Here is a 21343-nt window from a genome sequence, read left to right as displayed (position 1 = left end):
AACATGGCCAGTCGGGTTGCGTGCATCTTTCTTAAACTTGCCTTCAGGGTTTCTGTGTTCGGGGTTCATGTGGTTGTGCGGTACTACGGTGGTGGGGGGACCACTGTTTAAACATGGCTGGAAACATCTTCATATTACTGGCCAATGGGGGTCTCAGGCCTGTGGAAAATTGTGAAACTTTATTTCCCAAAAATCTTGCAAAGTGACATAAAATTTAATGTAAGCTACTTCACTTGTTGGTTGAATAGTCACTATTGTTGGTTAGTTATGTAGGACCCCAGCCAGCTGATGAGTTTGAATAGAAAATGTCTCCTGTGAGAACTTTTCTGCTAGAACCAGTCCCTCCCAGGGCAAACTGGGCAGTGTTGCACCTGTGCAATTGACAGAATTCTAATTGGAAACTTGGAAACCCCAAGGGCATAATTACAGATTGAAACAGGCCTGGTTCTGGCACCTGTGTTTATATGTTGTTTAAAAAGCATCAGGCTTAGGGGCTTCAGCAGGCACAGAGTGGAAGAGACCCAGAGGGGAAACTGCCCCCCGGTGTTGCCCCACAGTCAGCAGGTCACCGGTGCCTGGCTGGGCCTGTCGGGGCCCACGGCTCTCCCCACACCCGGTATCCCAGTGTGACTGCGCCTGCCAGGCCATGGTGCACCGTCTCCGACGCCTATCGCGGCCTGACGTGGGCGTGGGCAGGCCTGCACCAGTTCAAACACTGCTCTCAGATATCAAACCTCTCAGGGAGAAAAAAACTGACTCGGTGCCAGCTTTATTTAGGGAGAGAAAGTGTTCCGGGTCCCGTCCCTGTGAGAATGCGAGAGCAGGAGGCGGGCGGGGCTCAGTCATGGAGAATTCCGCTCATGCCGAGTGCCTGAATGTCGGTAGGGCTGGGGAAGAGTCACTCGCATGTCCAGCTCACGTGAGCTATACTGGCCCAGTCTGTCACATGTCATGCCCTCCTGTGGCCTGCCAGCAGAGCTGGCTTGGTGTCAGTCACTTCTTGTGTATTCCATCGATGACGTTTTAGAGCTGGGGTAGGGTCAGTCAAATATGAAACTCAAGTGATTTACACAAAAAGGATCTAGGATATAGAACTGCACTTACTTAGCTAGAGGGAAATGTATTATGATTTTAATGAAATCAAATAAAAGTATTTTTTGATTTGATTTTGATTTGATTAGAGGGAAATGTAGTCACATTTGGTGCGTGGGCCAAAGAAAACCAGATCCTTTTGGTTCCCTTTGTTGTGAAAAGCCTTCCACAACAGACAAATACAAGAATATTTTGGTCCGCACACATGTCAAATAATCTGTTCATTCAAAAATTATTCACACCGGTCTTTGTTCCTTCAATCTTTATTTTCTCATAACTCTTCTCAATAGCCAACACGTTTCGTCCTGTTGGAGGACTTCTTCAGGGCTCCTCAATCCGTATATTTCTCCCACTGAGTGGGCTCCTCAATCCGTATATTTCTCCCACTGAGTGTCCTTTCCTCTTCACGTCCGGCAATAAAGATCAGATCCCTCTTCTGTATCACTATGTGAGTATAATCCTATATTTGTGGACGCACTTGTCTTGGGCCCCCTATAAGATGCCGTTCAAAGTAGGTATACCTCAGTCATAAAATGCAAGTGTGCGGACCAAAATATTCTTGTTGCTTATGAAACTCACCCGGACAGAGCCATGCCACATGGGTAGGGCGAGTTGCGTGTCAGGAAATCCTATAATAGGCCATCAGGTCAGGATTGGTGTCAGTTGTATGTCATACAGAGCAGCAGGGTGACTTCATGTCTGTCTTCTCTTTCTGTGTTTCAGGTTCCTGCCAGAAGAGGCGCCATCTTTCTTCGCTGACCTCTCTTTTGCTGTTCGCCCCGTCGTTGGGCTTCCAGCCCCTGCGCCATGACCGGCTGAGCCATGATGGTGCAAAACCCAGGCAGCGTCCTTGGAGAACAGACCCTCGCCCCCTACCTGGCCTCTGCCTACGAGAGGCCATTGGTTCAGGAGGACATGTCGCCTGGTAGGCCTGGCACTGTACAGGTGGGAGCCCTGGAGGTGGATGACGTGACCCGGGGCAGGCCTGGCACCGTACAGGTGAGACCCTTGGAGGTGGAAGACGTGACCCCTGGCAGGCCTGGCACCGTACAGGTGAGACCCTTGGAGGTGGAAGACGTGACCCCTGGCAGGACTGGCACCGTACAGGTGAGACCCTTGGAGGTGAAAGACGTGACCCCTGGCAGGACTGGCACCCTACAGGTGAGACCCTTGGAGGTGAAGGATGTGGCCCCTGGCAGGATTGACACCCTACAGGTGACACCCTTGGAGGTGAAGGGTGTGGCCTGTGGGACAACTGGTGCAGTGCAGCTAGGGCCCATTGAGCCAGAAGACTTGCCCCCTGGCACGGTACATGCAGGCCTGCTGGACGTGAAGGACGTGGCCCATGGCATGGTACATGTGGGCCTGCTGGAGGTGGAGACCGTGGCCCCTGGCACAGTACAAGTAGGTCTCGAGGAGGTGGCCCCTGGCAGGACTCTGGCTGGGCTCAATGGGCCTGCTTCACTCATGGGCATGTCTCCTGGAAGGACTGGAGAAGTGCGGATGGGCTCTTTGGAGGTGGAAGAGGGGCCCCTTTGTAGGAGTGTGGCTGTGCTTGAAGGGACCTCTTCCCTAAAGGATGTGGCCCCCGACCAGGATGGTGTTGGACAGGTTGGACCCTCGGCAGCTGACGTCATGGTCTCTGGCAGAAGCGAAGGGGAGCCGGTGGGCCCCTCTGCGGTGGATAGCGTGGCCTCTGGTAGAAGTGACCCAGAGCTGGAGGGGCCCTCATCGGCAGTGGACCTTGGAGAGACTAGGGCCACACAGGTGGGCAGCGAGAGCCCACCCGAAGACCAGGAGGGCGACTCCCTGTCCTCCGAGGCCTGCTCCAGCCCCGGGGCGGCGACAGATAGCGCCGACGACGAAGAGGCCAGCAGCACGGAGAGCGCGCGCAATGGGGTAATGTCCACCTCTCATTTCTGTTTATTGCACATGTGTAACTGCACAGGAGGTATATAGCGCTTTGTTCAGAATGTTGGAGCTGTGGGTGAGTGTTCTGCCTGGAGCTATTCTGTAAACCAAAGGTTTGTGGGCAAGTTTCTACCAGAACAAAAATTCTGTGTCTTTGACCCTTCCTCTTTGACTCTTCCTCTACTGGTAAAAATGTCTAATTCTCGAAGTCAAACTCTCGATAGAACGGGAGGACATTTTGTTCTATGCCAGAGAGAACTCCAGCTGCAGTTCAGAGAAGAGGCGTAACAAGGCCGAAACATGTCGGCATGGTTTGTCTTCCTGTTCAGAGAAGAGGGCCTGTATGCAGCACTCCGTGCTGGACTGCCACTTTTGTGGTGGAGCTAACATTCAACAAGCAGAGAGCGGTGGCCAAAATCCCAACTTTCTACAAATGCATAAAAGTTAATTTAAGGGGTTTTAATAAACAGTCCTAAGATGTTCTTAGAATGATTTAGTAGTTTCAGCAAGACTGCAATTATAATTAAAAGATACGTGAGAAAGTTACAATTTGCAATTAAAGTAATATAATACTATTTAAATGGGCGATAGAAAACATCTGTTAATTTAAATTATAATGTCCGTTTATAGTTTAAAAATGTAACATTTTGTCTGTAAAATGATATAAATTCTATCTGGTAGGCAAAGTGACATCTTACTTAAAAAAACAACCCCTTTTCTCTAGAATGTTTGTTTTTATTGGGAAAATGCTGTAAAATCTCATGATGGCCACTTGTTTTCGAAAACTGCTGGCTGCTTCTGGCACGAATCTCACAGCATTTTGTATAGAGGAACGCTTCTCTATTCTAGGAGCTCCTTAGGAGAGCTGATAGGGCTGGGGCAGGGTCAGACACTTGGTTTATGAAGTGTTTGCGGAAGAAGCATGAATCTGATGGGTTACTGTCTGCATAGGGCTGGTGATGACTCCACGCCACCTAGGCGCCTCTTTTTATGCCCCGGGCTTTCTTTGAAAGTATTGTTTTCAGGTGTGTTAGCCGGGTTAGCTCAACTGAAGGGAACTAAGACTACAACTCCCACAATGCCACGCCCTGTCGACTTGGATTCAGCCGGTCACTCTGTCTACATAGGCTTTGGGGGTCTATGGATAAAGATGATCTGTTAATACTCTTTTCTCATTCATCAGGAAGATGGGTCTGAGAAGGGGGGCCCTCTGGTGGTCTCCCCGCTCCAGGAGGAGCAGCTGAAGGCTGTGACGAGGATCTCCAGCCTGGAACAGCGGATCAAGGAGCTGAACCAGCAGAAGAAAGAGCTGACCATTGAGGTAGGGGGGGGGCGTGGTGACGGGAAACGGAGGGGGTGTGGGGCAGATGGGGAAGACCTGAGAAGGGTTAGGGATGCAACTTGGGTGGGTGGGGGGGGGGACTGCAATTATGTGGGCAAGAGGACGGTGCATTGAGGGTAATATGAGTTTGTGCTCGCAGGATGTTGGAGGGTACTCGGACTAGGGTATAGACCGAAGTCTAGGGTATAGACAGACGTCTAGAGTGATCGTGATGGCCTATGCTGTCGGATGTAGGGTGTGTTGTGCCACGGCTGCGTCTTCCTCTGCTGTTGTCCGGTGGTTGAAGGTGGGGTCTGGCCGTCGCTGTGAATGAGGTAGGGTGTGCCATGCCATGGCGGTGTCTTACTCTGCCTTTGTCCTGTGGTCGGAGGTGGGGTATAGCCGTTGCTGTGTAGGAGGTAGGGTGTGTTGTGCTATGGCGGTGGTGGGAGTTGGCGGTATGTCCTTCGCTGTGTTTGCGGTAGGATGTGTTGTGCCACGGCTGTCTCTTCCTCTGCTGCTGTCTTGTGGTGGGAGTTGGCGGTATGTCCTTCGCTGTGTTTGCGGTAGGATGTGTTCTGCCACGGCTGTCTCTTCCTCTGCTGCTGTCTTGTGGTGGGAGTTGACGGTATGTCCTTCGCTGTGTTTGCGGTAGGATGCGTTGCGCCATGGCTGTTGTCCGGTGGTGGGGTTTAGCAGTCGCTGTGTATGAGAGACAGACGTCTAGAGTGATCGGTGATGGCCTATGCTGAGTCGGATGTAGGGTGTGTTGTGCCACGGCTGTGGCTCATAGCCACCCAACTCTCGAACACTCTACTAAGAGATCTTCCTTCAGTTGAGAACTGTGATAGTAACAAAGGAGCTGACATATTCAACCTATGGATTAGCCATTCGGTGAACGAGCTAGTCCCGGAGGAAACCAAGGAGCCCAGGAAACGCTCGGCCACCTCACAATGGTACACCCCGGAGGTGAAATTAATCAAATTGAAATGCCGGCGCCAGGAAAGAGTATGGCGTGCCGACTACAGTCCTCATACCAGGAAAGAGTACACAGCTGTACTACAGGAATACAAGATAGCGATAGTTCAAGCTAAGACGGCCTTTTATTCTAAAAAAATCCTAGAATCATCAAGTTCCTCCAAAGAACTGTTTAAGATAGTCGCGCACCTAGCCAAAAGTCCCAGGGATACTGTCTTCGTACCCGATCAGGATTTTGTGGAAAATATAGCACACTTTTTCCAGCAAAAGGTTCAGGCGGTTTATGACGGTCTACGCTCTTCACAAGCTAGAGTGGCTAACTCACATACAACTGATTTGGCACCTCATATTTCCAACTTTACGCAATTTGCACCATTAAGCGATTCTCAGGTGGCCACTCTGCTTTTGCAGACCAATTCTGGATCACCATTGGACCCCTGTCCCCCCTTTATATTGCATCAGGTCCTAGAAACCATCAGTCCTGTTCTTACCCCGCTCCTGAACACCGTCCTAAGTTCCGGGTGTTTCCCCGGAAGTTGGAAAAAAGCATGCATCAGGCCCATTCTTAAAAAGGAGACATTGGATCCAACAGAATCCAAGCACTATCGGCCAATATCCTGTCTCCCCTTTCCGGCCAAAATGCTGGAGAGAGCAATGAATCAGGAGCTAACTAAACACCTAGAAAACAATCACCTCTTAGACGCTACTCAACATGGCTTTAGGGCTTGCCTCTCTACTGAATCCGCTCTGAACATAGCCACAGAGGACATTCGCAGACCCATGGATGACGGGGGTAGAGCCGCCTTGATCTTACTTGATCTAACAGCGGCATTTGACACCGTTAACCACGGGGTCCTACTTAATAGACTCAGGGCGCTGGGCATTAGGGACACCGCCTTAGCGCTTTTTGAGTCCTTCCTAGAGTCCCGTGTACATCTGATCCACTGGAGAGGCCTCCAGTCAGCAGAATTCCATCTTCCATGTGGCGTTCCGCAGGGTTCGTCTCTATCACCGATCTATATGTCACTCCCCTGGCTTCACTAATAAAATCACATGGCTTGCGTTTAGTGTCATACGCCGATGACACTCAACTAGTGGTGTCATTATCCCAGTTGGTAGAAGCCACGACTGCCAGTTTCAGGAGTTGTCTGTCGGACGTAAAGAATTTGATGAATGATCACTTCTTAAAGCTTAAGACCGAAAAGACTGAAGTGATCGAATTTGGCCAAAAACCTTCCATATGGAGTCACCAATGGTGGCCTCCAGAAGTGGGCAGCTGCCCTGTTCCAACAAATAAGGTCAGAAATCTAGGCTTTATAATAGATAAAGATCTCACCTGCTCAGCACACATCAGTCAGGTCACTTCGGCATGTTTTTACTCAATGAAGGTACTTAGGAAAATCCTACCCTACATTCCGCTCCCTCTTAGGAAAACTGTGGTGGGAGCTCTAATTATGTCTAGGGTAGATTTTTACAACGCTCTTTACCTGGGAGCAGGTACAAAACAGCTTGCAAGGCTCCAGTCCATTCAAAACACTGCGGCAAGAGTGTTACTCAACCTCCCAAAAAGACATCCCACCTCCAAAGCCATACGGGAATTGCACTGGCTCCCCGTAAGGCGCAGGATCCAATTTAAGGTCCATAAATCACTGTATGGGAACACATCTGAGGAGCTTACCAACCTCCTCCCCCACTATGGGCCCTCACGCGCCTTAAGATCCTGCAGCCAACATCTACTCCAAACACCTAGAATAAAGAGAGCCCGGTGGGGAGGAAGATCCTTTTCCTTCCTAGCCCTCAAGCTATGGAACAGTATGCCCGTCACACTGCGCTCGGAAAACAACAGAGCGAGTTGTAGAAGGGCGCTGAGGACCTGGCTCTTTACGATGCCCTAAACCTTCCTCTCTACCTGCTTCTGTCTCACAGCGCCAAGACACCTCGGCATAAGAGCGCTTTAAAAATAATTCAGTCAGTCAGAGAGGATGTGTTGCATGACTGGGTCTCATTCTGCTGTTGTCGGGTGGTCGCAGGTGGGTATGGCTGTCGCTGTGTATGAGGTAGGGTGTATTGCATGGCTGGGTCTCATTCTGCTGTTGCCTGTGGCACACACACTGCACAGTGCAGTGGGCTTTCATCTGTGAGTTTCCCTTGTTTTGGTTTTCACTCTCTGTGCCTGGTCCCTGCTGGTTCTTCTCGGTGTGTCCCTCCTCAACACTGTTATACCTCCTGAACCTCCAGCCTGTTTTGTCTGTTTGTCCCTTCTCGCCTTCAATGGCTACCAACTGGCCTCTGTCCTGTGCCACAGCACCTGCCAGTCCTGGCTGCTCACCCAACAGAAGCTTCCAGGCTCTGGTTTTGGAGCCTGAAAGGAAAGTCCCAAAATCAAAAATGGATACAAAGCCAGGACTGGCAGAAGGTGTAATTCATGCCATGTGTGGGGCAACCTGCCAACTGTAAGGAAAAGCACCCATGAAAACAGTTTTCATTTTACAGAAATGGTCACAAAGTAGTTAATCAGATAATAACAAAGTTATGAGACAGAATGCTCTCCCTATCAGCCTAGCTGGTAAACAGGAAATGAGCCTGAAGGGTCCCTTGATCACATCCGCCAGCGAGGACAAACATTGGGGTCCTCATATCCTTATGTCCTGTGCGTCACATGATGACTTGGGACAGCCAAGTATATCTGCGTGTCACCGGAAAAGCTGACAAGGCAGCATCTCTCACGAAACTTGTAGGGAGTGCTGCTCAAGTGCGTGTGGGTTTTGATTTTTAGGTCTGGATTTTGACACTGCATTTGTGAATGGACCTTTTGCTAACAGTAGGTCCAGAGCGGGCTTTGAGTCGGCTTCTTTCCAGCATTGAAACTCTTCCACCGTCATCGTTCAGTCATTGGCTTGAGACTTTGTCAATCATTGTTTGACCCACCCCTGAGAAGTAAAATGCCTTTCACCTAATGCTATTGGCTTCTTGAGTGTATCCTTCCTCCTCTACTCCAGTGCTGGCATGAGGTACTATTTTCCAGCTGTATCCCGTAGCATGCTTCTGCTCACTCCCTCCTGAGGTTCTCGCTTTAATATGCTAACGCTGCATGTATTAGCAATGTAGACTCCGACTATTGGCTTTGCCAATGCAGGTATATTTTATTTTTCTAATTCTCACCGCACTGTGGAAAACGTTGACAGTGTAACTGTTGTACAGTTTTCTGCTTTGCTGCAGGCGTTTGAAAATCCTGACTTTTGCGACCGTCGCACTTCATCGTTATTAGATGAATATAAAAAAGGGAATAACACATTCCGATTCCAATGCAGGGCCATTTTGAAAAAAAGTTGACTGAAAAATAAATCTGCAGACACTTTCCATTGTGTAGGGAAAAGCTTTGCCAAGAGTTAACTTGCAACTTGATATTCTGAAATTAATTGGGTAATCTACATAGGCAATAAAAATTATCTTGCAAAACGGAAAAAAATTATAGACAATCAATCAATCAATCAATCAGGTCATTTGTATAGCGCACTACTCACCCGTAGGGTCTCAAGGCGCTGGGAGGGGGGGGGTGCCGCTACTGCTCGAACAGCCAGGTCTTGAGCTTCTTCCTGAAGGAGAGGTGGTCTTGGGTCAGGCGCAGATTGGTCGGAAGTGAGTTCCAGGTCTTGGCGGCCAGGTAGGAGAAGGATCTTCCTCCTGTTGTCGCTCTTCGGATGCGGGGGACGGCGGCGAGGGCGTGGTTGGTTGATCTGAGGAGGCGCTTGGGAGTGTAGAAGTTGATCCGGTTGTTGAGGTAGCTCGGGCCTTGGTCGTGTAGGGCTTTGTGCGCGTGGGTGAGGAGCCGGAAGGTGATTCTCTTGTTGACCGGGAGCCAGTGCAGATCTCTCAGGTGTCCGGAGATGTGGCTGCGTCGGGGGATGTCGAGGATGAGTCTCGCCGAGGCGTTCTGGATCCGCTGGAGTCTCTTCTGGAGTTTGGCAGTGGTTCCGGCGTAGAGGGCGTTGCCGTAGTCCAGTCGGCTGGTGACGAGGGCTTGGGTGACCGTCTTCCTCGTCTCGGTGGGGATCCACCGGAAGATCTTACGTAGCATGCGCAGGATGTTGAAGCATGACGAAGAGACGGCGTTGACTTGTCTGGTCATGGAGAGGGAGGAGTCCAGGATGAAGCCCAGGTTGCGTGCGTGGTCCGTCGGTTTGGGTGCGGTGCCCAGGGCGGGGGGCCACCAGGAGTCGTCCCAGGCGGAGGGCGTGGAGCCCAGGATGAGGACCTCCGTCTTGTCTGAGTTCAGTTTCAGGCGGCTGGTCGTCATCCATTCGGCTACGTCTCTCATCCCTTCGTGCAGGTTGGCTCTGGCGGTGGCGGGGTCGTTGGTCAGGGAGAGGATCAGCTGGGTGTCGTCGGCGTAGGAGATGATGTTCAGGTTGTGTTGGCGTGCGATGGCCGCGAGGGGGCTCATGTAGACGTTGAAGAGGGTTGGGCTCAGCGAGGATCCTTGGGGTAAAGATAATCGGATAATCTTTTCACAAAGCAAAGCATATAAAACCTTACAAAACTGCCGTGGTGGTGAAAAAACTTTACATACCATTATTCCTGTTACTTTAACTTCCCCAAGTATAAACTTGAACTTTACTATAATCCGTGCCAATATTTTACTGTATCGTGAGACACTCCAGCGGTGACGCCTCAGACAGGTGACTCGGCCCCGAGACATCCCCAGGCCCGCCGGTGCTGTCTCGCGCCCAGTTGTCCGTCCTTTGTGTCTTACACGCACCAGTGCATTGCGAAAGCCCTGCGGTATGATTGTAGTGTCTGATGGCGGATTGACACATGTCTGCGGATACTTTCAGAAAACAAAGATTTCTGTATAGAATAACCGGTCTCTTCCTTGTCCTTGTGGTGACAAGCGGTCCAGACTGGGTGGAGCCAGGATACTTTGGGAAGCATCTCCATGGTGTTGTGGTCCTAATGCTCCATGCCATTGAGCCTCAGTAATTCCTGGATCTGGGTTTGTATTTCATAAACGAATGCATTCTGGGTGTTGCAGTCCCAGTCCCGTCACTGTAGCTGATGAGACAAATGTTTGTGATTACAGTGGCGCATGAAAGGAAAGAAACCCATGTATTATGGGGGATTCCTGTTGGAATGGGGTAAACCGTTCCTAATCCTACAATTCTCGGTGATTCCTATATGCACAAGGGACAACAAGAAACCCGTGTTAATGAGGCCCTTTTTAATCGACCTCTTGTCATTGTTTCATAAAACATATTCAGCATCTGTGCAGTATAGAAATCTGCTCCTAAATGTAGGATTCATCAAAAGAATGACAAACAAATAGAACTGTGCAAAGACAACACTTGAGAAACCGCGACAAGACCGAGAAATTGACTTCATCCTATGAGGTGCCTTCACGCTGGGCCTGAAATTAACTTTACAGTATGTCGACATGTTTCGGCTGTTTATTTACATAAATCTTCTTCAGATCATTTTCTAATCAGCATTTTCTCATCTCAGTTCGGTTCTAATGGTTTATTACATAGTGTAGGGGCTATTATTAACGTGAAATGAGTTGTAAATAGTTGATGTATTAAGTGGCGTTTGGTTGTGGCCCATGGTAATGCAGCTTTTTTGTCTCATGTCTTTTTGCTGTTAGTATAAAACCTATGCAAAACCAACAGTTGATGGACAGAATGCAGAACCATGTCATACATTCACCCCAGTACAGAGATTTTGGCCTAAATCCATTGTTTTTTTGCACTCCACACTACCCCAGTTCAGACATGGCCATATGCAAATCAGCCTTGACCCTGTGCCTCATGGGAACAGTCCAGCCCGAACTCCCAAGCCATGTCTTTCCTGGACCGGAATCCAGCATCCTAGGACTTGTTTCTGGCTATCAGCAGTCTTCAGCCAGGATAGCTGCAATATGCTTGTCATTATGGACTGGACTTACTGTGGTCGTTGGTTTGAACCCCCTCATGTTTCCCTAATATTTACTCTCGGGTGGGTCACCGTCTGCAGCCTCCATTATCCTACAGTAAAGTCATCAAGGGCACAGGTTTACCAACTTCCACCCACCCTCGTGCGTGGACTCACAGGTCATGTTCTTTCCCGGTACCCAGGCCTGGTTTTTCCAGTTTGGCAGCCTCCCTGTCTCACCTGAGTAAGAGCTGCTTCCTGACACACTCAGAGCCACAATTCACTACAGCCGAACAGGTATTTCTGGCGTCTCCACCTGGCCGGCTACCTGAAGTGTCGAAACTGCACGAGGCGGAAACAGGCGTGAATCAGGGCTGTAATATGTTGTTCTTGCAGACCTGGAACAACAAAACCCAGAGTGCTCATAAAACACACCTTTCACGTCAGAGGGCTGACTTACAGTAAGTAGTAAGTCTGGCGCCAGGAGAGCAGGAAGGCTGGGCCCTGGGACACAGGTGAGTTTGGAAGTCTCCAGACAGGCCAGTGCCTTAGAGGGTTCAAAGTCCGGTGAAAGATGGGGTTGAGCCGTGGGACAATATCTGTGGAATGAGGGTTGAGCGAAAAAAAGGCCTCTTTAAGAACCATATTGGCCCTGAGCTCCCCGGATAATGTGCGAAGGAAAGTTCCAGAAACCTGCACGACTCGTAGCCGGATCTCAAGTTTGTGACTGAAAATGCAAATAATGCTTTCCATGCAAATAATGCTTTCTATGCAAATCAGCGTGTTCTGGCCATGTCCGTTTCCTTTAGCGTTTTTTTATCGAGGCACGCGACTGTTCGATTTAAACATGGCGTGATAAACACAAGATGGCAGAATGAGATAATACCTTCTGGAACTGCTGGAACTAGTTCTAACGTGTGCAGACTCTGCTAGAAGGCAGTTTGCTCCATCGAAGGAGCTAATGAAACGACTGGTCACATTGACCTTAATAATCAGTACAGTTATGGAGCATGCTTCTAAAAAAACAAATAAATAAAGATAGAATGACCATATATGATTTAATGGCGCACAAAACGATCGGTCTGGGTTTCCTGTTTCTAAGCTATTAGAAACAAGAACTCAGTTTATGTAATCAGTAATAACAATACTACAAGTCCCAGAATCCACTGGTTCATTTTCGCTAGGCCCTGGAAAGAGCAGCAGACCCCTTTTTGACACATCACTCCGTGACCACCTCCATGTTGTCCGTGAGCACCCATGCAGGGCAGCACAGAGGCATCTCTTCTCTGATTGGCCGACGGACCCTGGTACCCTGCTCACACTTGTCTCTGCTCTGCCCTCAGATGGAGATGGAAGGGGCCCTGCTGGAGGGGGAGCTGAGGACGGAGAAGATGGAAATGCACCGGGAGGAGGAGGCGGTCCGAGCCCTGCAGTGCCGGCTCCAGTACAGCGAGAGGAGGTGCCAGGCGGAACGGGAACAGGTGAGATGGCCCAGCATAGCAGAAGGGTGGGGAAGAACAGGCTAGCGTGGGATGAACCAGTATAGCATGAGATGACCAAGGTTGGCATGAGATGACCCATCTTCGCAGGTGGATGACGTAGAATGAGAAAGCACAGGCTAGCATGAGATGACCCATCATCACAGATGGGTGAGGTGGGATAAGAATGCTCAAGCTAGCATGAGAGGACCCATCATCGCAGGTGGACGACGTAGGATAAGAATGCTCAGGCTAGCATGAGATGACCCATCATCGCAGGTGGATGACGTAGAATAGGAAAGCAGAGGCTAGCATGAGATGACGAATCATCGCAGGTGGACGACATAGAATAAGAAAGCAGAGGCTAGCTTGAGATGACGCATCATTCCAGGTGGACGACGTAGAATAAAAAAGCAGAGGCTAGCATGAGATGAACCATCAACGCAGGTGGAAGAAATAGAATAAGAAAGCATAGGCTAGCATCAGATGACCCATCAACGCAGGTGGACGATGTAGGATAAGAATGCTCAGGCTAGCATGAGATGACCCATCATCGCAGGTGGATGACGTAGAATAGGAAAGCAGAGGCTAGCATGAGATGACCCATCATCGCAGGTGGATGACGTAGAATAAGAAAGCACAGGCTAGCATGAGATGACCCATCATCGCAGGTGGATGACGTAGAATAAGAAAGCACAGGCTAGCATGAGATGACCCCTCATTGCAGGTGGATGACGTAGAATAAGAAAGCACAGGCTAGCATGAGATGACCCCTCATTGCAGGTGGATGACGTAGAATAAAAAAGCAGAGGCTAACATGAGATGAACCACCATCGCAGGTGGAAGAAATAGAATAAGAAAGCATAGGCTAGCATCAGATGACCCATCAACGCAGGTGGACGACATAGGATAATAATGCTCAGGCTAGCATGAGATCACCCATCATCGCAGGTGGATGACGTAGAATAAGAAAGCACAGGCTAGCATGAATGATCCATCATCGCAGGTGGATGACGTAGAATAAGAAAGCACAGGCTAGCATGCGCTATTTTTCTCCCAGGAATGCCCCATAGGGGTTCTTGACTAAATGAAGTGGCTCCTCAATCTTCTACAGTTTCTTGGGGTGTGATGAAAAGCTGGGGTTCTCTTTTGCTTCCATAATCTAATTGTATCTCTCTGCAGGAGAAGACTCGGCTTCAGGAAGAGAAGCGGAAAGTGGAGGAGCTGGAACTGAGGTTTAAGGAATCACAGAAGCTCTTGGACAACCAGCCAGAGTGCTTGCGGGAGCAGCTGGGAGTGCAGATTCAGGAGGTAACAGGAGGCTTGTGGGACAGGTGGCCTGTGGAGCCACTAAGGATGCAGATGCAGGAGGTACAACAAGGGGTGGGGGAGGCGAGAATGCATGTGGTAGCAGCTGGGAGTGCAGATCTTGGAAGTACAACAAGGGATGGGGTGGTAAGGCGAGAGTGCTTGTGGGAGCAGCTGGGAGTGCAGATCCAGGAGATAACAGGGGCTTTGTGGGACAGGTGGCCTGTGGCTCCACTAAGAATGCAGATCCAGGAAGTACAACAAGGGGTGGGGTGGAGAAGGTGAGAGTGCAGGTGGAAGGAGCTGTGAGTGCAGATCCGGGAAGTACAACAACGGATGGGGTGGTGAAGGCGAGAGTGCTTGCGGGACCAACTGGGAGTGTAGATCCAGGAAGTACAACAAGGGGTGGTGAAGGCGAGAGTGCTTGCGGGAACAGCTGGGAGTGCAGATCCAGGTGGTAACAGGCGGCTTGTGGGACTTGTGGCCTGTATTCTTTTAAAGGTTTTTGAAAAAAGTAAAGATGGTCATCTATCACTAAAGATGGATCAAGTTTCAGAGCTGGGCTCCCTTCTCTCTTATAGTTTTTCTGTCAACAGTCTTTACAAAAGTCTACTCCCTTACACTCCTAAAGGTCTCCATTGCGTGATCCTGTCGCATCCTCAGATAATCAGATCACCCCCTGTTCTGACCCTGGGTATGTCTCTCTGAGCTCAGAGGCGCCACTCAGACTTCTAAAGTATTAAGATATTTCAGTGAGCGAAGGCTTTGCTTCAGACGTTTGTGACGGGCACTTGTTGGACATTGTTGGAAATGGTTCTAGAAGTTTTCATGAAGACAGTCACTGACATATGCTGGGCACCAGTGATTGTCCCATCATTGGCGGTGTTGAAAACTCCATGCCGGAAGACATTTTCCCTCTAAGTGTAAGAGGCTTGTCCTACCCCTGACACCTGCATACTATTTTTTTTAAATAAGTATTTAAGTGCTGTCCTTTTCTGATACTATTTAGTGTTTTTTGGGAAGAGAGGCATCTGGAAAAGCTAGTCTTATAGACATCATGTCGATGCATCTGAAATAAGTCTGCTGGGGTTGTCAGTCCAAACCTGGCAGCATCCACTCTGAATAACTGTTCAGAGTAGACAAACCCCAAAGTGCAGGCTTCCAGATTCTGCAAAGACCCCACCTCACACCAGTTCCCTCCAAACTCCTTCATGAAGCTTTTAATCCCTTCTTATTCATGTGTTCACAAGACTTGTGACTTTCGCCTCGAGCACAGGCCTGCTTGTCTTCCAGGTCCTGGCACAGTCCTTCAAAGGCAACAGACCTCAGTCAGGTGAGTAAGTTAACAGTGTGCGTAACACACACAGCACAAATAAACAACTACGCGAGGTCTACACCACATTAGCTTGCAGGCTCGTCACCCAGGGATAGACCTGGTGCTGGTGTCCTCACCAGAGCATCACTGGTGGTGAGGCGGTATCTGAGACTGCTCAGTCTCTTACTCACCCTGCTCATACTACCTTATGGCAAAGATCGCAAATGTCCTCTCACCCTAATTCCCATCCAGGCTCCTATCCTATCTTCACCACAAGTACAGTTTAAAGAAAGAGCCAGGTTCTTCACCCAGCATGGTCAAGCCTGCAGCCTAGGTACAAGTTCAGTACAACTAGGGAAGGGATAGTAAAAGTCTATCTGAAAGAGACTATTAGTTATAGATTCCTTACCTTAGAATTACCCCCAGGCGTCAGACTGGATCCGGAGAATTTTTTTCGTAGCAGTACCCCTGTGCGTCAATAGGTGGCATCGGTCGACTCCACATTCATCGTTGGCGTCGTGGTCGCCAGGATGATGTCACAGTATCTACTTAGAGGCTGCACTCGTGCGCTGATGTCAGTTCTTTCCTTTTTTCTGCACCAGCCATTGCAGATCCGGAGAGAGCGGTACTTCCGGTCACTTTTTGACTGATATTTTTCGACTTTTGTAGACTTCTTATTTGAGTTGTGTTGACTCCTGGTGCACTAGGGATGTCACGTCAGACCGGCTTCAAAGCTTGCGACTCCTGTCGCCAACTGATGTCGGTCACGGACCTGCACCTGGTGTTCCTTTGGTGCCTGTAGCGCATCCGCGACCTGAAGACCTTGCCGGGCCAAGAACCCAAAGTCTTTGCAGGAGCAGTCCCGAAAGCTTCTTGAAGGCCTGGCAGTCCGCTCCACACTGCGCCTCTCGAGAGTGCGGTCACCGGGACCGGTTGTGGAGTCATCACCACCAATCGTCATCGAAGTCTTCATCTTCGGGTAAGTCGAAGCACAAAAAGAAGGCAAAGAAGCATTGTCGCTCTTCGCGTTCTTTCCGTCCCTCCGGCCAACAGGAGGCAGATGGTGCTCGGCCTGCGGCTCTGTCTGCAGAGCCAGCTGGGTCGGCTCTGAGCTTCCCACCCTTTCCGGGAGCTGGGGCTACCCCTGCCTAACTTCGTAGCTTTTACAAAGCCCTTCACTCCATCTTTGGGCAGTCCGACTCCACCAGTGTGCCTTTAGGCCCCATGGACTTGGCTGGGGCCTATAGGCCTTCGAACCCGGTGGCTTGGGTGCTGGTCGACCTTACGAAACCTGCTACATTGCCACTTATGATCTCGACACCTCTGACACCGGTTGTGTCCTCAGCCAGCGCCTACCCCGGCCTCCACCTCGACATGGAGCCTGACCGACGTCGCCCGACGCCGATGGGTAATTTTGTGCCCCTAGTCTCTCCTGGGGTTCATTATCGCCCTGAGTGGCAACCAGGTGAGGATGAGGAGGACTGGGAGGGGTCTGTGGACCCTCTTGCAGACCAGTTAGAAGAACTGGACTGGAGAGAGGAGTTAAGTGATGCCAGTGGTCTGGACACCTCATCAGACCTTGGTATGCTTTCTCCCCATACCGTGGCTACGGAGGAGGGTGCTTCTTATGCAGTGGTGTTGGGTAGGGTGGCTGAGGCCTTAAAGCTCGAGCTTCCAATGGTGGCAGTCAGGACTAATCCCCTGACTGAGGTGCTTCAACCGGCAGCGGCCTCTTCAGGGCCCCTGCTGCTGTTCAATGAGGCCCCCACGGACATCCTTCTGGGCCACTGGTCCAGGTTCAACACAGGGGCACCTGTGGATAGGTTGAATGCCCGACGCTGCCGCCGCCCGTCCCCGGGCACCCCCATTCTCCTCTTCTAACACCCTACCCCTGAGAGCTTGGTGGTCTAAGCCTCTACATCCAAGGGCACATTCTCTACTTCTCCCCCAGATAGGGATTCCAAAATGCTGGACCATCTTGGGACATTATCTTTCGCCAGCTTGGGACTGCGGTCGGTGAACACCGCATGTCTGTTGGGCCGATACACCCGCTCTGTGTGGTTCTCGGTTGCGCAGTTGCTGACATAGTGCCCAGAGGAGGCCTGATCCACTCTCCCATGCTGTTCCTGAGGGTAGAGATGCAGATAAGTTCGCCATTCGGTGTGGGCTGGACACCGCTGACTCGCTAGGCAGGATGATGTCCATGTCGGTAGCCCTGAGACGCTACACCTGACTGAGATCCGCTGGCGTTTCGAGCGATGTCCACTCCACTCTTTTGGACATGGCCTTTGATGGCTGTTTCCTGTTTGGGGACAAAGCAGACCGCACACAAGTGTTTTAAGGACTCTAGGGCTTCGGCCAGATCCTTAGGCCTTGCTACCAGCTTATTCTGCTTTTCGCCCATTACGTGGTTATGGAAGGGGTGCCGTACCAGGCCTGCGCAAACTGTTCAGCCTCTGCATGGCCGGGGACGTGGGACCCAGTGTTGTGGGTTAAGGAGCCAGCGGGCAGGCCAGTCCACCAGTGCCCCCTCTGCAGCAGCCTCCAAACCCTCCTAGTCCGACCCTCCAGGACCACCAGTTGCCAGTGGGCGGTAGGATTTGCCATCACCTCCCCCCACTGGCAAAACATCACGCCGGACAGGTGGGTTTTGCAGATAGTCCAAAGGAGCTACTACCAGCTCTTCGAGACTACCCTTCCATCCATGCCCCTTCAATTCCATCACATTTCGGAGGCTCACTTGGCCCGCCCTTCTCCAATTGGAAGTTGTGGCTCTCTTGGCCAAGGGAGCCACGAGTGCGTCTCTGTGCCAGAAGTAGGTTGTGGTTGCTATTCCTACTACTTTTTGGTACCCAAGAAGGACAAAGCCCTGCATCCTATCTTAGACCTCAGGGACGTTAACCGCTTCCTCCGAAAGGAGAAGTTCAAGATGTTGATATTGGCTCAGGTTCTGTCTGCCCGCATCCCTGGAGACTGGATGGTAGCGTTAGACTTGCAGGATGCCAATTTCCACATTCCCGTCCTGCCAGCACACAGGCGTTACCTACGGTTCACGGTGGACCACAAGCATTTTCAGTTTACCGTACTCCCCTATGGCCCTACCAGTGCCCCTAGGGTGTTTAGGAAAGTGATGGCAGTGGTTGCAGCTCATCTGCAGAGATCAGGAGTTTCAGTCTTCCCGTATCTCGAAGACTAGCTGTTGAAGGCGGGCTCGCCAGAGGCTTTCATCTCCCACCTCCAGACTATGGCAGACCTCTAGCATTCGCTGGGGCTCTCTATCAACATGCCGAAGTCACACCTGACTCCTTCTCAGAAGCTTTTCTTCTCGGAGCGGTTCTGGACACAACGCAGTTTCATGTCTAGCCTCCCGAGCAGCGAGTCTGGGATATTTGGTTATGGTTCTGATCTTTCAGCCTCTATCGTGGGTTTCGGTCAGAATGACCCTGAGGCTACTGGGCCTCATGGCCTCCTGCATGCTGCTGGTGGGTCATGCCAGGTGGCATATGCAGGCTCTGCAGTGGGAAATGAAGTTCCAGTGGGCACAGCATCAGGGCAATCTTTCCGATTGTGTCCAGATCTTGGAGGGCACTGCACACCAATTGCAGTGGTGGCTAATTAACCAGGATTGTGTCAACTGCAGATCCCTCTCCCTTCCCCAACCAGAGTTCTCAGTGGTGACCGATGCATCCCTTCTGGGATGGGGTGGCCACATAGAAGAGGGGGAGATCAGAGGCCTCTGGTCTCAGGCGGAGTCCGAGCTCCACATCAACCATCTGGAGCTACGGGCGATTCGTCTTGCACTCAAAGCATTCCTTCCCTCTGTCCATGGAAGAGTAGTGCCGGTGTTCACAGACAACACCACCTCCACGTGGTACTTCAGCAAACAGGGCGGGTGAGGTCGTGGACCCTATGTCAAGAGGCTCTTTGGCTCTGGACAAGGCTGGAACATCAGGGCATATCTCTGGTGGTTCAACACCTGTCAGGTTCACTGAACGCCAGGGTGGACAAACTCAGCCGCTGGTGCCTGATAGATCACAAATAGCGTCTTCACTTGGAGGTGGTTCAAGGTCTCTTTCAGCAGTGGGGAGAGCCTTGGTTAGCTCTATTTGCCACCGAAGAGAGCACACAATGTCAGCAGTTCTGCGCATTGGAATTTCCAAGGCGGCAATCGCTCAGCAACGCTTTTCATCACAACTAGAGTTGCAGTCTTTCATACACCTTTCCACCTATACCACTTCTGCCTAGAGTGCTGAAGAAGCTCAAGCGCGACCGGGCCAAAGTTATTTTGTGGCTCCGGATTGGGCGAGAAGAGTCTGGTATCCCCAGCTGCTACATATGGCCATCGATCCTCCAATCCGACTGCCTCTTCAGGAGAATCTTCTGTTGCAGCAGCTGGGGACGGTCCTGCACCTGAACCTATCCAGCCTCCACCTCCTTGCGTGGAGATTGAGCGGCAACAGTTGACAGCTTTTGACCTTCCTCCGAAGTCTGTAATGTTATCTTGGTAGCCAGGCGTCCCTCCACTAAGATGGTATAAGCCTGTAGATGGAACAAATTTGTGGCATTGTGCACAGCAACGGCTGTGGATCCGCTCTCTGCCCCTCTTTCTGAGGTTCTTTTGTTCCTCCTTTCTTTGGACCAGCAGGTTTCTGCTCTAGGCCCCCTTGAGGGCTGTCTTTCAGCCATCTCAGCCTTTCTTCGGCTGCCTGATCCGCCTTCTCTTTTCAAGTCCCCTATTGTAAATAGATTTCCTAAAGGCATTACTTATCTCTCTCCTCATTCTTTTCGTAATGCCTCATCGGGACTTGAACTTAGTTCTGACATACCTTATGTGCGCTCCCTTCGAGCCACTTCATAACTGTGTTTTTAGACTTTTTACTTTCTAGACTGCTCTTCTAGTAGCCATCACCTCTGCACGCAGGGTGAGTGAGCTTCAGGCTTTGTCTTCTACGCCTCCTTTTCTTGCTGTTTATCCGGACAAGGTTGTCCTATGCACCAGACCTTCCTTTCTTCACAAAGTGGTTAATTCTTTTCAAATTGGTCGAACCATCACTTTTCCCACCTTCTTTTCACCTCCACATCCTTCAAAAGGAGAAGAGAGGCTCCACCGTCTGGATCCTAAATGCGCGCTATATTTCTATCTGGATTGCACAAGACAATTCCAGGTGGATGATCAACTCTTTGTTAGCTGTGTGGGCACCAAGAAAAGTCGGGCGTGCAAAAATGGACAATCTCTCAGTGGGTCATGCTTTGCATTAAAATTTGCTACTATTTGGCAAAGAAGGAGCTTCCAGTAGGCCTGCGTGCCCATTTTACCAGGGCGGCGGCAGCCACTTCTGCTTTTGGACTTGGAGTCCCCCTTTATGACATCTGCCAGGTAGCCATGTGGGCATCACTGCACACGTTTACCAAACATTACTGCTTGGATTCTGAAGTCCGGAGAGACTGCTTCTTTGGCCGTTCTGTTCTCCAGGACTTCCTGGTTTGAACTTGGTTCACAGACCCACCTCCGGGGGTGGTATTGCTGGGGTATCTAATCTAAGGTAAGGAATCTATGACCAATGGTCTCTTTCAGATGAACAAGTTACTTACCTTCGGTAACGATATATCTGTAAGAGACCTATATTAGTTATAGTTTCCTTACCGCCGCACCCATCCTCCCCACTCTGCGAACTGACTTCTAGGGTTAAGGACTTCTTTCAGGGCCCTAGTTTTGTGCACCAGTGGTCAGTGTCTTGCATGGTTCTGCGCTTCTGGCGTGGAATGTCGTGTAAAAAACTGACGTCATTACGGGGGGCTTTGTCTGAACAGATAGTGCAACGTCATCCCAGCGACCATGATGCCAATGACGAACGCGGAGTCGACCAATGCCACCTATTGACGCGCAGGGGTACTGCTACGAAAAAAATTCTACGGATCCAGTGTGACGCCTGGGGGTAATTCTAAGGTATGGAATCTATAACTAATATATGTCTCTTACAGATATATCGTTACCAAAGGTAAGTAACTTGTTCGTATAAGTGGTAAATGATCCAA

General features: G+C 50.5%; 1 protein-coding gene across 6 annotated transcripts in view; it reads left to right on the top strand.

Annotated features, from left to right (window-relative positions):
• The window catches only part of PHLDB3 (pleckstrin homology like domain family B member 3), a 168223-nt gene that overhangs the window by 55603 nt on the left and 91277 nt on the right, over positions 1-21343 (top strand). For all 6 annotated transcript variants that reach the window (XM_078655567.1, XM_078655566.1, XM_078655565.1 and 3 more), the window contains exons 2-5: positions 1816-2991; positions 4187-4324; positions 12550-12687; positions 13867-13995. In XM_078655567.1, coding sequence (XP_078511693.1) covers positions 1915-2991; positions 4187-4324; positions 12550-12687; positions 13867-13995 — 1482 coding nt within the window. In that variant the 5' untranslated portion in view covers positions 1816-1914. The remainder of the gene's footprint in view (positions 1-1815; positions 2992-4186; positions 4325-12549; positions 12688-13866; positions 13996-21343) is intronic.

This window comes from Lissotriton helveticus, chromosome 7, assembly GCF_964261635.1.
Source record: "Lissotriton helveticus chromosome 7, aLisHel1.1, whole genome shotgun sequence".
Lineage (NCBI taxonomy): Eukaryota > Metazoa > Chordata > Amphibia > Caudata > Salamandridae > Lissotriton > Lissotriton helveticus.
The sequence above is the reverse complement of the archived record's forward strand: the minus strand, read 5'-3'. Positions and strand labels throughout refer to the sequence as shown.